The 14,389-nt window shown below is 49.2% G+C and overlaps 2 protein-coding genes across 3 annotated transcripts in view; one reads left to right on the top strand and one right to left on the bottom strand.

Annotated features, from left to right (window-relative positions):
- The first annotated feature begins 4,271 nt into the window (after positions 1-4,271).
- Positions 4,272-5,888, top strand: LOC112608698 (olfactory receptor 13C7-like). The gene has a single exon (XM_025360738.1). It carries the CDS (start codon positions 4,272-4,274, stop codon positions 5,256-5,258), a length of 987 nt encoding a protein of 328 aa, XP_025216523.1. The 3' UTR covers positions 5,259-5,888.
- A 2,111-nt stretch (positions 5,889-7,999) lies between these two features.
- Positions 8,000-14,389, bottom strand: part of TMEM8B (transmembrane protein 8B) — a 43,611-nt gene continuing 37,221 nt past the window's right edge. The window contains exons 10-12 of one of the 2 annotated variants that reach the window (XM_025360424.1): positions 11,261-11,407; positions 10,977-11,093; positions 8,000-10,258 (exon numbers count right to left, since the gene is read on the bottom strand). In XM_025360424.1, the coding sequence (XP_025216209.1) occupies positions 10,220-10,258; positions 10,977-11,093; positions 11,261-11,407 (303 nt within the window). In that variant the 3' untranslated portion in view covers positions 8,000-10,219. Of the gene's footprint in view, positions 10,734-10,976; positions 11,094-11,260; positions 11,408-14,389 lie in introns of both variants that reach the window. The other variant, XM_025360423.1, reaches the window with a different exon arrangement.

Raw genomic sequence — 14,389 nt, forward strand, 5'->3', positions numbered from 1 at the left:
GATCTTCCAGGCCATGACCGAGCATGACACTGCGTGACACTGGTAGATGGCCGCTAGAGTAGCTTTCTGAGAGTCGTAAGACACCGTTGCACCCACACGCAGAGGGGCTGCTCAGCAGTAATTCTGGTTCTCTTCCTTCTGGGCAGGTGGTAGGATGTCACAGGGCCAGTGGGCTATGGGCAGATATGACAAATGTCTCTTGTGGCTCAGAGCAGTGAACTGGTACGAGAGGCTCCAGTGTGTCCTTCCCCAGCCATAACCACTGGTGACGTCCCACAGGGTGGAGCCTCCATCTGCCAGCGGCTCTGAGAACTCTGAGCCACCTGGAAAGCCACAGTAGACATGTAGCATGAGAAATAAAACTTTGTCATGCTAGCCACTAAAATGACGAGGTTGTATGTTACTGTGACATAATTTAGCCCATCCCAACCCACCCACCAAGGGAACCAGCTCCTCTCTGATGTCCCAGCCTGTGCCCATGTTACAGGCAAAGCTGTTGGCAACGTGGTAAAATGGCATTTTCTGGACATAGAGTTATTTCCTTAGGGCCATAAGCCAATGGTTTCATGTGCTGGTTCTAGTTTCCATGAATGTGTTACGATCAGACTCTTAAGTTGAGGAAAATCCACCATGTTACTGACGTAGCTCTTCAGAAAGAGCAGGTGTTTCTGCAAATAGGAGACTGGCACCCCCCAAAGCCCTTCTCCTAGCAATCACAATAGCTGCATCATTCTGTTGCAGTATATGTGTTGGAGGCAGAAGGGGGAATGGATTTTGAGGCAAGACCTTGGGTTCAGCATTCTTTGTTTGCTTTTTTAGAGAAAGGGACTCACTCTGTTGCCCAGGCTGGAGAGCAGTGGCATTATCATAGTTCACTGTAACCTCGAATTCCTGGGCTCAATCCTCCTCCCACCTCAGCCTTCTGAGTAGCTGGGTGCACAGGTGCAAACCACCATTTCTAGGATTGGGATTTTTGGCAGGACAACGCGGGATGTCAATAAACAGTTCAACTCAAATGGCAATCACTGACACCTCCTGGCTGCAGGTCACTGGAGGGTGACAGTGATGAAGGACACAGCCCTTTCACTGCAATAGCTCATAGTCTAGTCAGAGAGAGATATACAAGAAAAAGGAACTATAATGAAGGCAAAATGAATGTAAACTCTGCTAATAGCTATGTGACCATCCTGTTGTCCGGGTAGTCAGTTTGTATGAAGCCATCTGAGAGAAGGCTGCGTGAGACAGTGGTGTGTGAACTGAGCCTTGAAGGATGAGTAGGAAAAAAAGGCACTCCAGCCTGAAGAAACTGCCCAAGAAGAAGGACGGGACTGGAGCACGCAGGCTTTGTCCAAAAGACGGGGAGTGGCCTGATGAGGCTGCAGCAGTTGTGCGTGAGGGATGCAGTGGAGGCAAGGCAGGAGGATGGGCCACAGCCTACACACAAAAGCCCTCAAATGCCTCCGCCATGCCCACTTGGTCTTACTGTTAGAGGTGTGAGTGATGAAGAAAAATGCAGTCAGGTGGTTTCCCACCCTTCACCTGCTGGAAACCCCCACATCTGTGTCCATTGTCAGAATTTGAGATGAACATAGTTCTTTCTGTAACAACACACCCATCAAAAACAAAGATCTTACAGTTCTGCTTTCCAGATTTCAGGCTTTACTTTGTTTTTACATCCCAGACGCAGAGAGAATCTCAGAGATCTAAAGCCCGGAGAGAGGAGGGGAGGTGTCCAAAGTCACCGAGTGAGTAAATGAATGACTACAAATTCCATGAGGGCAGGAGCCAGGTCTGCCTCTGCTGTATTCCCAGTACGTAGCCCAGGGCCTAACACATAGTAGGTGCTCAATAACTATTTGTTGAATGAGTGAATGAATGAGGCTTCACACTTGGGGAATTCTTTACTTTTTGCCAAGCCTCTCCAAGAAAAACCCTAACTATAGATGTTCACGTGGATCATAGTTAAAGGTCAGTTACTGACCAAGATTACCCAAGTGCCCCCTGTATGTTCCTGAAACTGTCCTTTAAGAATCACCCTGATTGACCGGGTGCAGTGGCTCACGCCTGTAATTCCAGCACTTTGGGAGGCCAAGGTGGGTGGATCACAAGGTCAGGAGATCTAGGCCATCCTGGCGAACACAGTGAAACTCCATTTCTACTAAAAATACAAAAAAATTAGCCGGGCGTGGTGGCGGGCGCCTGTAGTCCCAGCTACTCGAGAGGCTGAGGCAGGAGAATGGTGTGAACCCAGGAGGTGGAGCTTGCAGTGAGCCGAGACCACGCCACTGTACTCCAGCCTGGGCGACACAGCCAGACTTTGTCTCAAAAAACAAAACAAAACAAAAAAAGAATCACCCTGATTCAGGGTAGAGGAAGGAAACCTGCACAGGCCCTGGAGAAAGCTGGTGTCATGGAGGACACTGGAGCCTTTGTCCAGGAGGTGGCTAGTACAGATGGAGCAGGCACCTGTAGCTGACGATGGATGCCGTCCTCCATCCAGCCTCAGTGACAGGTCATTGCACCCCCGGGGCAGCACCTTCAGGTGTATGTTTCCTCTGAGCTACACAGCATCCCAGTCTTCAAGGAGGAAGCTGAGTCTCAGAGAGGTCAAGTGTCTTGGTCAGTATCACACAGCTGGTCTGAGCTACAGCCAGGAGGCAAAGCTGGGTTTTGGAGTCATGCATTCACTATCTGTCAGGTGCCTGCAGTTCGCAGCACTTGCTGCGTGAGGTGCTGGTAGGAAGGAGGCAGACTCCTGACTTTAAGGTGTAGTAGGGAAGACAGGTGCACCACACAGCACACAATGACACGGAGGGATGGCCAAGGGCGGTGGGAGCACAAGATGGGAGCAGGTAACAGCAAGGGGAAGGAGGGGGAGGAAAAGAGACGGTGCAGCACTGGGCTCTGGAGAATGGGCGGAACACCCCCCACTGGGGATGGGAGGAAAGACATGCCTCCATCTAGGACAAAGGTGCGGAGCTGGGAAAAGAGATGATTTCTTCAGGAAAGGGTGAGCCCTGCAACTCGAAAAATGGTGGATAAAACGAAACAGGAGGAATAAGAGAAAAAAGAAATCTAGCCCAGAAGGACAGACAAGGCTCCATCGCTGTCGCAAAGCACTGTCCTCACAACCAATCCAGGAGCGGGAGGGGAGAGGTGGATTATATCTTCTGAGTGATAGAAGTTCACACTCAGCTCCTATTTTTCCTTCAGACCAGGGACCACCTGGCCATAAGACGGTTTTCCAGTCCTAACAAGACTACTGTTCTCTGGGGACACCTGGGCTTCCTCCTATGAATACCTGACGCTGGCCTTTCCCGAGAAGTGAGAGCAGCTCTGCATGGCAATGGAGGTCACCTGGGAGAGACCACAGCCTCGCCCACTGCTCCCTTTGCAGAGCTGGTCACGACTGACCGCACCTCCACCAGATTCGTGTCTGGCTTCCCTCCTCGTGTGACATCATTGTATCATTTCTCCTACAAAGCAATATGGAAGCCAGAAAGTAAGTCACCTGGCTTTCATGACCAGAGTTCAATCCTGTGACCAGTAACTCTATTGAGACATGTATGTTCTTATGTGTCCTTTTAAAAAAATTAATGAATGGTCCATGATTCCTTAAGGAGAGATGACCAGAAATCAAGCTTACACATCCTGTGGGGCTGAAATATTTGATCTTCATGGCCCAAAGGAACACTAGGTGAGCGTCATCCATTACCCACCTGCCTTCCGGAGCTCATCTCACTTGACTCAGGGAGTGGGGCAGCGCCTGTGACAGGTGTGGAATCCTTTTGTCCACTTATTTTCCTTACTGCTATAGCCCCAGCATGATACCTAGCATAGAATAGGTACTTAATATTTAGTGGATGGATAAATCTGAAATTCTATGGCCATAACTTGGTCATATGAAGCCGTAATGTAGAAAAGTTGCTTCCCGTTAATGGCCAAAAACACTTTGGATTCCAAAGGATCATTTTAAACATGAATCCTTCTCTGTTGTCTCCTCTGACCCCATCCTGGGGAGAGCAGAGAGGAACCTAGGGAACTAGAATGTGCCCCATCCTCCCCTCAGTGATGTCCGCAGAACCGCAGCACTGAGAAGGCCAGCATGCAGATCTGAAGTCCAACTCCCTCATTATACAGATGGTGAAACTAAATTACAGAGAGGGAGGCTGACCTGCTGCAGCTCAGACATCAGGTCACTGGGCTCCCAGGCCACTTGCAGCTTTTTCCAAAAAGCTGGGTGGTCCAGATGGAAAAGGAGAGAGAATGAGATGAAGGGGGCAAACCAGACAGCTGTGACAGAATACGTCCTGCTGGGGACACACAAGCACTGTAACCTGGAGGTGCTCCTGTCTGTGTTCTGCCTGGGCATCGACTCCATGAATGTGCTGGGGAATGCCCTCCTCATAGGGCTGAATGTGCTGCACCCTCACCTGCACAACCCCATGTACTTCTTTCTCAGCAACCTCTCCCTCATGGACATCTGCGGCACCTCCTCCTTTGTGCCTCTCATGCTAGTCAACTTCCTGGAAACCCAGAGGACTATCTCCTTCCCTGGCTGTGCCCTGCAGATGTACCTGACCCTGGCGCTGGGATCAACAGAGTGCCTGCTGCTGGCTGTGATGGCATATGACCATTATGTGGCTATCTGCCAGCCGCTTAGGTACCCAGAGCTCATGAGTGGGCAGACCTGCATGCGGATGGCAGTGCTGAGCTGGGGGACAGGCTTTGTCAACTCACTGCTACAGTCCATCCTTGTCTGGCGCCTCCCCTTCTGTGGCCACAACGTCATCAACCACTTCTTCTGTGAGATCTTGGCAGTGCTAAAACTGGCCTGTGGGGACATCTCCCTCAATGCGCTGGCATTAATGGTGGCCACAGCTGTCCTGACACTGGCCCCCCTCTTGCTCATCTGCCTGTCTTACCTTTTCATCCTGGTCGCCATCCTTAGGGTACCCTCTGCTGCAGGCCGGCACAAAGCCTTCTCCACCTGCTCAGCCCACCTCACAATGGTGGTGGTTTTTTATGGGACAATCTCCTTCATGTACTTCAAACCCAAGGCCAAGGACCCCAACATGGATAAGATTGTCACATTGTTCTATGGGGTTGTGACGCTCTCACTGAACCCCATCATCTACAGCCTGAGGAACGCAGAGGTGAAAACTGCTGTCCTACCTCTGCTGAGAGGAGGTCTGCTCTCCAGGAAAGCATCCCACTGCTACTGCTGCCCTCTGCCCCTGTCAGCCGGCATAGGCTAGGTTGTGCTGTGGTCATGACCTCAAACCTTCAGAGGCTTAAAGCCATTAAGGTTTGTTTCTTGCTCCTGCTGCAGGTCCACCAGAGGCTGGTGGGGCTTCTGCTCCACATCATGGTCTTCACCCCTCTGAGACTCCGGATGATAAAGCAGCTACCATTGGGAACATTGCTGGTCACCATGACAAAAGGAAAAGGGAAAGTAACAAAGCCTGCACAGACTCTTAAAGCTTCTACTCAGAAGTGGGTGTGTTGCTTCCACCTACATTTCAGTGGCCAACACAATGGCAACAGGAAGGCACAGGACCACACCTATTGTGAAGGGGGAGAAGCACGCTATCATGTCTGGACAGCAAAAGAGAGGGACAGAGAGATTTGTGAATGGCCTAATGACTACCACACCAGCTGACAGTGTCAACCCAACAGCTATTGGAGGTTTGGTTTTCTTTATCCTGACCATCTATCCTTCACAGGTTGCTGCCAGGTTAATCATCCCAAGAAAGCTCTGGTTAGCTCACTTGTGGTAGTTTTATACTGAGTCAACCAAACTAGGTTAGAGGGTCTGGGTTAATGTTAGCCACAGAGAAGTTTGCATGAGATCTGGAAGGCAAAAGTGGCCCAGCTGTGGTGGCTCATGCCTGTAATCCCAGCACTTTGGGAGACCGAGGTGGGCGGATCACCTGAGGCCAGGAGTTCGAGACCAGCCTGAGCAACATGATGAAACCCTGCCTCTACTAAAAATACAAAAAATTAGCCGGGTGTGGTGGTGCACCTGTAGTCCCAGCTACTACGCAGGATTGCCTGAACTTGGGAGGTGCAGGCTGCAGTGAGCTGAGATGCCGCCACTGCACTCCAGCCTGGGTGACAGAGCAAGACTCCGTCTCAAAAAAAAAAAAAAAAAAAAAAGAAAGAAAGAAAAAATGGAACAGCACCAGACACAGTGAGGGCACTCACATGTCGCTAATCTGCTGGCTCCCCATTAGCACAGCCTGTCCAGTCCCCACCAGGACACTTCCTTCCACTGTGCTGAGTGCTGGACCAAGTGCAAGCTCCATGGCAAAGGTGCCAGCTTCTCCTGCAGGTCACCAGTCACTGAGATTGACGGCACAAGGGCCAGGCACAGGTTCCAGTTTGTCCTCCTGGATTCTAGTGTGCCCTTACTGCCCCTCACTTCACACTCAGCCTTCTTTCCTAACTGCTGGCCCAGCTGAGCTGTAACAGCTTCAGGCCCAACACCAAATGCAGAGGTTAACAGTTTTGCACAGATTTCTCCAACTGTTCCCATGACTGTAAAGTTCTCGTGTTTTTATCACTCATAGTGGTTCTGTTACTTTGGTCAAACCTGGATTGATTCATCACTTTTCTGATCAAGGACTTTTGACAGCTCCCATTACCATTAAGTCTAAATTCTTCAGTTGAGTCCTCAAGGCCCTCCAGAATCTGCCCCCACCTGCTTCTTCAGCCTGATTTTCCACTACACCCTTCACATGGCTGTCCACTCGCTACACTATCTGTACTGCCACACCCCCATGTCTTTGTACCCTTGCACGTATTGTGCTGTTCTCTGATGATACCTGGGACTAGTTTTCAAAGCTAGGTTAGACATCATCTCTTTCATGCATCCTTTCCCATTGCACTTTAAGATCGTTCTCTTTACATCCTACAGCACTTTGTCAGATCTTCCACTTCACACTTGTCCCATCTAACTCGCATTCATGACACTTCACCACCGTGTGAGCTCCTTCAGGGCAGGATTCAGTCGGGTCTGGCTCATCTCTGTAGCTCCCACAGCACGTTCCCTGTGGAAGGGTTGCGGGACTGAATCATCACTCAGAAGCCTTCAGAACATCACCCTGTGGGGATTGAGCCCTGTGCTGCTGAACATGCCCCAGGCAGCTGCAGGTGCTCAGAAGTCTCAGTCCAGTCGTATGTACAGATACGTGCAAGGGTGCAGCAATACCTGCCAGCCACAGCCCTGTATTCAAGGCAAGGAAGGGCTGTTTGAATCTTGGGATCTCTCCCACTGAGACAGGTCAGGAGACAACCAAGGATCCCCATTTTGGAAGCCTGGAGACAGGCCTGGTTCAGCAGCTACGTCCAGCACTGTCATATTGCTGGCCCCTTTCCCTCCGGGAATCCCACATGCACCTCAAACTGTCCAAAGTGGAGCTTATCGTCCCCCGACCCAAAGTGGTGTCACCATCTCAGGGAATGGCACCACCACCCCCAATCAGAATATTACCATCATCCTAGGCTCTCTCATACCTCACCGCCCCACACATCCAGTCACCAAGTCCTAAAGAGTCCCTTCCTTTCCACCGACATTGCGTTAAGAAGGCTTCACCATTTCTCTCTCAAATGTTCCAATAGCTGTGTCACTGTACTTTGTCCTCCAAGGTCTCCCAAAGTCCATCCTCTGCCCCAGCCATCAAAACTCCAATCTGATCATGTTACTCTCCTGCTTAAATCTCTCCAGTGGCTCCTCATTTCCCATAGACTAAAGACCCAACCTCCACTTACCTATCCAACCACACCATTGGCTGCTTACCTCCACTATCCCACTCCACACACAAAAGCATGCGCACGTGCACCGGCCCAGGCACACTGAACTATTCAGTGCCCAGAGTAATTATCAGTCTTTCCTGCCTCTGCATGCCCTCTTGCTGTTCCCTCTCCATGTCCAAACACTTGGTGACCTTAAGCTAACATATGTTGGACCACATCACATACCAGACTAGGCACTATACAAGTGTTCTAAGAGCTTTACTGACTGAAGACCACAAAGAATGATGAAAATCTCAGGGGAGGGATGCCATATGGACACTGGTGACCACAAAGAACACTCTCCCATTATCTTGGCATCATGGCAACTCAGTTAATCCTAGTTCAAATGTCCCTCTTCCAGGATGCCCCTTATGACCCCCCCTCACTGGGTGGGATGCACCCCAGCTCCATCTCCCACTTCAGAGCTTTCTGTACTCTGCCGACTCTGTCCAGAATCCCAGCTATATGGGTTCAAGCATCCCAGTGACGTGGCTCTATACATCTTAATGTGGTATTTCTGATGTAGGAACAGTATTTTCTAAAATAGGAACAGACACGTAGCTCATATCCCCTCACTGCTTCTCACTACTTACTTGGCCACACCATTCTCTGCTCAGTGCCCCATGGAAGAGATGTGATTGCAGAAAGCAGATAACAAAGGCATGTTTGCCTTGCTTTTGAACCCCAAAAGCCATAAGGGAAGGGAACAGAAAAGGCTTAAGGCATAAATAAAATATTCGGGCTAGGCCGGGCGCAATGGCTCACGACTGTAATCCCGGCACTTTGGGAGGCTGAGGCAGGAGGATCACCTGAGGTCAGGAGTTCGAGAGCAGCCTGACCAACATGGAGAAACCCCATCTCTACTAAAAATACAAAAATTAGCTGAGCATGGTGGCGCATACCTCTAATCCCAGCTACTCGGGAGGCTGAGGCAGGAGAATTGCTTGAACCCGGGAGGCAGAGGTTGCAGTGAGCTGAGATCGGGCCATTGCACTCCAGCCTGGGCAATAAGAGCAAAACCTCTGTCTCAAAAAAAAAAAAAAAAAAAAGATTCAGGAGAAAACATTAAGTAAGGCTTCCTCACCTCCAATATTAACAAAAGGGAGAAAGAAGAGAGAAGGGGAGAGAATGTAGTGAGAATACTGACACAGAGGGTACCAAAAGGGAGGGTCCCTGAGCCCCACATCCCAGGCCAAGATAGATTTGCAGGTTTTAAAAGATGCAGCAACTCATGCCTTGTGAAAACCCAGAACAGAAATGGCTTCAAGGCATGTCTGCATAGCCAAGGCCTCAGACAACTTCACAGTTCTCCACATATGGCCCAGAAGTGGCAGAGAGAACCTTAGGACTGAGAGGGTTATGCAAATGGGAACAAGAAATCTCTCTGCATCCCAGATGAACTCTCTGGACCTCTGACTGGGGACCAGATGGAACGATGGAAATCTCGGGGATGGATGAAGTATGGACACTGGTGGTCAGTAAGAATGCTCTCCCAACTTCTTGGCATTATGTAAGACCCTCAGAACTCAGCTATGACCCTCATGGGAAGAGAAGGAATCCCGAATAGACAAAAGATCTTTTCTGGCACTCAGAAAAAATGGGGGCTCAAAACAGAAGTTACATTCTTGTGCTATTTCTTGCACACCTGAGATGTGTACCTGCTATTCCAATTTCCTGGGATCTCGGCTTCCTTCTGTGTTGGGTGTGGGCGTCATGAGGAAAGTCTGTCTCGCTGATTTAAACCATCTCAGCATATGCATACACACACACACACACACACACACACCCCTCTCAGCTATTGCAAACTGGGCTCAATATGAATTGGGGAATGGACATTAGAAGGTGTTTAGAAATGAATGCAAGGCCCAGATGAGCGTGATCAGACTGTGTACATGGCATGACAAAAGCCTCCAGCAGTAGCTCCCATCAGCCCTGCTGATTCCCTGAGGGGCCCTCTTTCCCCCATTCCCCACACCCCTGACCCCAGGGGTAAAAAAGGCAGCACAGAACCATTCTGAACCAATCATTCATTGGAGACACACAGACTCCACCTGTATCAAACGAGGATACCAGCCACCCAGACAGCCCCAGTCCCAGCTTCATCCATCCTGCAATCCCTCCTCCGCAGCACAGCACAGCCCAGACGCTGCCTCTGGAAAGGGAGCCTGAGGCCAGAGTTGCTGAGCCTCTGGGAAAATCTGGAAATTTGGTTTCCCCAAGATAGACTCCACCTCCTCTGGAATGATCCGTGTTCCTGACAGGGGTTTGTCTCCCTGGGAAGGAATCCATGTCTTGGGAAGGCTCCGTATCCCAGGAAAGGCTGCACACCTGCAGGAGGGACTCCTTGGTCCTGAGGGGCTCTGTGCCTGCATAGGCTCCAGTCCTTAAGAAGGACTCCATGATGCAGGGGGACTCCAGGCCCTCAGGAAGTTCTCCATGTCCTGGGAAGGGCTCCAGGTCCCTGGAAGAGTTCTGTGTCCTTGAGAAAGACTCCGTGTCCTCAAGAAATACAGCCTGTCTCCTTCTAAGAGGGCTCCACGCCCCCAGAAAGAACTCTAGGAAGCGTCCATATCCCCCCAGGGCCAGGCCCAAAGCCCCTCTCAGCTGGCACAGATGCTGCTGACAGTGGCCCCTCCTGGGCCCACGAGGCCCAGCTCCTCCTGCTCGTTGATGCATAGCTGGTAACCACAGCCCCGGGCCCGGGCTCCAGACGGGACCCGGTGGTCAGTCTTGGCACGAGGGGGCAGCAGGAAGCCCACACTGCCCGCAATGAGCATATGCCAAATGCTGTGAATGTAGAAGTAGTTGTCCCGGGTCTCCACAAAAGCATAAAGCAGGACGGCGCTGCCTGCAATAAGGCTGCCCGGGCACAAGTAGAAAAGCCAGCGGCGCCACGTGGGTGGGTAGCAGTGCCGGCGGCGGACGCTGCGTACTGTCTGGGGGAGACAGAGAAGTGGGGCTCAGGAATTCCAAGCCCTGGGACCCAAGCCACAGTTGGTCACTCTCAGGTTTCCTCTTTAGGTTGTGACCTAAAGACATCTTCTAAGACTGGAGCGGACACTGCCAGCAGCAGGTGATGACGACAGAGCTAAGCCCACCTTAAACTGGGGACCAGATACCTGGGGCCCCACACCCAAGTCCTGCTAGGACCCTCCCCCAACGTCCCTCCCCACCCTTACCCAGGCTGTGGCCAAGATCCCCAGGGCGAAGAGACTGGGTCCAAGCAGGTTCCAGAGTCCATGTCGGTCAAGCTGCAGAGCCATGGACAGCAGCATAGCTCCCAGCAAATACAGCACCTAGAGAAAGAGACTCCAGGGCTGGGCTAGGGCCAGGTGACAGACAGCACTCCAGGGGCTGGGTCAGAATCATGAGAGGCACTTGGAAATGCTCCCAGGGAGAGATCAGGAGTGGATTTCAAGAAGACTTGGCCACGGCTGTTCCCCAGGGCCCACTCTGGACTGACCTGCTTGACCACGGGCTGTAAACGAGCCATGGCAATGACAGTGACCCACACGGACATTAAGGAGCCCAGGAAATCACAGAACTGCAGCACATCGTAGTCCATGATGCAGAAAACCACGATGCCTGGCTGGTCACAGGCATGATAGAACTGAAGGAAGAAATGACAGGCATTGAGAGAACGTGAGGCAGAGGTCCAGGTCTACAAAACTGGAGGGGGTGGGCCCAGGGGTGGTGTGCTGCTGTCAGAGCAGCAGAGGTGAAAGGTCACAGATGAGAAGATCTGGGAAATGCCTGACTCCCCAAATCCTGAGAAGAACGTGGTAAGGAGGTCCAGTCTGCTGCATAGCTAGTATGTATCTGGCAGCCCTGACCCTGGTCCTGACCTTCCTAATCTTCCTGCTTCTGGAAGGTGTTGTGGAGAGTGCCCTGCCAGGGGGTTCTGATATCCTCAAATTGAAGCCAGTCCTGTCCCCGTCTCCTCATGCTCACCATGGATCCCACCTATAATCCCCATCCCTGGCCCAAGCTCTGGGCTACCCAGAATCCAAATCTCCCCGCTATGTCCCAGTTTCCCCTGATAGCTCAGACTCTGAACTGGGCTTCACTCTCAGGCCTTCCACCAACTGACCCTCTTCATCCCCTCCCAGCAAATGCGGGGAGTGTGTGGCAGGTAAGAAAAAAGGCAGTCCCTAAGGCCATGGAGAGAGGCATGGCACTTCACACCATGGGGAAGAACATGGAGAGGAGACAGTGTCCACCCATCCTACATTCTGGAGAACATAGTGAAGAGTAGACTATTGAGGAGGTTCAAAGGGGATGCAGGGAACAGAAGTGGAATTGGATCAAACTCGACTGGACATCCTAATTAAGGAACCAAGCAAAGTCTGCCACTAGCTCCCTTGTCTGTAGTCCTGACCCACGTCCAGATTGTCTCTCTGGACAATGCCATGGCTTCCAGCATTCTGTGTTTCCTTATTTGTGAAAAAAGTTTTCTAGGGATAACTCTTTAGTGGCAGAGATGCCACCAAAAGAACTGGAAAACATACTCAAAGTCAGTCTCTAGAGACAAAAGATGAAAAAGAAATCGCTGTTTCCTTTGACCCTACTGAAGATGTCATCCAGTCATTCAAATTGCAAAAATTACAACTCCAACAGACAAATATGGAAAGGAAGAAGCTAGGATCTAAGAAAAAGAAAACAAAATGAAGAAGAAAACCTGGGATATGAATTGGCATCGGGAAACTTTGGGTTTGATTCCTTTAAATTTTAAGCTGCAAGACTCAAGCTTGTCTATCTATCTTCTTTCTTTTCCTTCACTTTGGAGGTAAATAATTTTGTTCCTGCAAGAAGAGACTGCCTTAGGATGAACATGTTTTAAGTGAGTGTTCCAGGCTTTCAAAAGGGCTTGTTATTTTGGGGACATGGTTCCCTTTTAATATACTGTTAAATTGAAAAAGTGAGTTCTTACTGGGAAATTTTCAGAGACTTTTCATGTAGGTCCGTATCAACATTAGAATTATTTTTTTTAGGTTGGATGCAGTGGCTCACGCCTATTAATCTCAGCATTTTGGGAGGATGAAGTGGGTGGATCACTTGAGCCCAGGAGCTCAAACCAGCCTGGGCAACATGGTGAAACCCCCATCTCTACAAAACATACAAAAATTAGCTGGGCATGGTGGCGTGTGCCTATAGTCCCAGCTACTTGGTGGGGAACAGGGAATTGGGGGTGGGGGCAAAAGGGGCTGAGGTGGGAGGATTGCTTGAGCCTAGAAGGTCAAGACTGCACTGACCTATGATCATGCCACTGCACTTCACCCTGGGTGACAGAATGAGACCCTGTCTCAAAAATAAATAAATAAATAAAAATGGTTAAGTAATTAATGTTTGAATATGTCTAAGAGACTGGCTTATTTTTCAACTATTTATATGTGCTGATTCATTGGAAGTTAATTTAGTTCCTAAACAAATCAATATTTTGGTCTTTTTCTATTTTAGTTATAGGACATTGATTATTCTCTGCCTCCAAGACCAGACATAAGTACTATAGGCCACTAAATTACCCCAATACTGTTTTATGACTTGGATTTTATTTTAAAGCACTAATTTTACATCCAGGCTTAACCAAACACTGGCTCCATATGCTTCACTTTCAAGTATATAGAAAGAAATGCCCAGAAGTTTCTGGAAGAGGGATTTGTACTATATTTCAGATAAAGGAAGATATATATCAGCAGAAAAAAGGCAAAGCTGAATCACTAAACACTGAAGACACATCTAGGGGAATAATTAAGGGCTGACTTTCTCCTAGGAGTTTGCACTAAAAGAATAAAGAAAAATGGAGATATTATCTCCAGAGTAGAGAGGATTTGAAGAAATCATCTCACGAATATTTTACAACTGATTATCTTCCAAGTATACTAAAAGGTCAAAGAGATTGTTTTAGGTTGTGAAAAATCCACAGGGATAGAGTTAAATTAAAATTGCAGCATGAGGGAATTAGTCCACTAAAAATTGTGGACTAATTTTTAGATTGGCATTTGTTTTGTCAACAGCAATAAAAAAGTAGAAGTGACACAGAAAAATCAGGGAATTTAAGAAAAAAAATTAGACTACAAACTAAGTTGATAACTTTCTCAGCTTTGGACATTATTTATGAAGCAATGTAGGGAAATTATCCTCACATTTTTTTCTGTGGAATTTTACATTTTTATAACAGTACATCTAATGCTCCAAAATGGGCTATCCAGGTACTGCAGAAAGTGGACTATAAATGCAAACATAGTTAATCCATACCAATATTGGGATATAACGGAACTCGCTGTTACTCCCTTATTTCCTGTTTTCTGCTTTCATTTTCTCTTGGAAAGAGTTACGGGATTTTGCCAAGGGACACTGAGAATGACCTGGGATGGTCTGAGGGATGTAAGGGGTAATGAGAAGGTGGCCTTGTAGCCAGGATGTCGGCAATCAGCAAGGACACCTGCACAGCCCCAGAATGCCAGCTCTGTCTGGGTCTTCTGAGATCTAATTATAAGGATTCAAGGAACACTGTGACGGATACACAGTTTGAAGAGTATGGGTTCAAATTGCACAGCTAACATTTTTGATATCTTTGCCCTGATGGTTTCTT

Source organism: Theropithecus gelada, chromosome 15 (genome assembly GCF_003255815.1).
Source record: "Theropithecus gelada isolate Dixy chromosome 15, Tgel_1.0, whole genome shotgun sequence".
Classification (NCBI taxonomy): Eukaryota; Metazoa; Chordata; class Mammalia; order Primates; family Cercopithecidae; genus Theropithecus; species Theropithecus gelada.

Bases quoted from the DNA above. Each gene is read 5' to 3' on its own strand.
- LOC112608698 (XM_025360738.1), top strand. From the start codon at position 4,272: ATGAAGGGGGCAAACCAGACAGCTGTGACAGAATACGTCCTGCTGGGG.